This window comes from Onychostruthus taczanowskii, unplaced genomic scaffold (genome assembly GCF_017590055.1).
Source record: "Onychostruthus taczanowskii isolate IOZ18803 unplaced genomic scaffold, ASM1759005v1 scaffold485, whole genome shotgun sequence".
In the NCBI taxonomy this organism is placed as follows: Eukaryota; Metazoa; Chordata; class Aves; order Passeriformes; family Passeridae; genus Onychostruthus; species Onychostruthus taczanowskii.
Window position 1 is genome coordinate 8,289 of NW_024502403.1, and position 961 is coordinate 9,249.

The window sequence follows — 961 nt, forward strand, 5'->3', positions numbered from 1 at the left end:
GCCCCCACCCCCTCCCCAACCCGGCGGGACCCCCCAACCCAAATACAAGAAGGGCGACGTGGTCTGCACCCCCAACGGGATCAGGAAGAAATTTAACGGCAAGCAGTGGCGGCGGCTCTGCTCCCGCGACGGCTGCACCAAGGAATCGCAGCGGCGAGGATTCTGCTCCCGACACCTCTCCATGAGAACCAAGGAGCTCGAGGGTCTCCCCGACCCCCGGCCGGGACCCCCGGGACCACCGAGCCAACGAGGAAGCAGCACGGATTTCGAGTGGGTGGGGGACGAAACTTCGAGGGAAAGCGAGAGCGACGCGCGGGTCCGGCCGGTTCCGCCCAACCCGGATTTGTCCCGGTTCGAGTTCGATGAATGCGAGGCCGCCGTGATGCTCGTGTCGCTCGGTTCGTCCCGTTCCGGCACGCCGAGCTTCTCACCGGCTTCCACTCAGTCTCCGTTCTCTCCCGCTCCTTCTCCGTCTCCTTCGCCGCTTTTCGGTTTCCGCCCGGCCAATTTCAGCCCGGTCAGCGCCTCGCCCCGAGCCCGCGGAAGGCACCTGAGCTCCGGTACGCCGAGACCCGGGGAAGGGCTGAGCCCCCCGCCCCCTCCTCCTCCTCCTCCTCCTCCTCCTCCTCCTCCTCGGCCGCGCCCCCCCTCCGGCGTCCCGCCGGTTTTCCAGCCCGGTTTGCCTTTCCCGGTGCCGCTGAGTCCCGGTAAACGCAAAGCGGAGGCGTTGGGGGAGGGGGATTCCTCCTCCGCTGGGGGAGGGGGGGTCTTCCGAGCTTTGTCGCCGTTGTTCGCCCCCCGTTCGCCCGCCGGGCTGACGGCGGACCCCGGCCCGGGCGCCCGCAGGGTGCCGGCGGTTCCTCGGGGGTCTCCGGTGATCGTTCGCAACCCCGAGGTTCCCCTGCCCGACCCTCCCCCGCCCAGACCCCGCCCTTTGCCCCCTCCCCAAAAAACCCCCCTG

At 69.6% G+C, this 961-nt stretch overlaps 1 protein-coding gene across 1 annotated transcript in view; it reads left to right on the plus strand.

Moving 5' to 3' along the window:
- Window positions 1-961, plus strand: part of CIC (capicua transcriptional repressor) — a gene marked incomplete at both ends in the record, with an annotated part of 13,931 nt that overhangs the window by 864 nt on the left and 12,106 nt on the right. Inside the window, one exon of the mRNA XM_041414951.1 lies at window positions 5-957. Coding sequence (XP_041270885.1) covers window positions 5-957 — 953 coding nt within the window. The remainder of the gene's footprint in view (window positions 1-4; window positions 958-961) is intronic.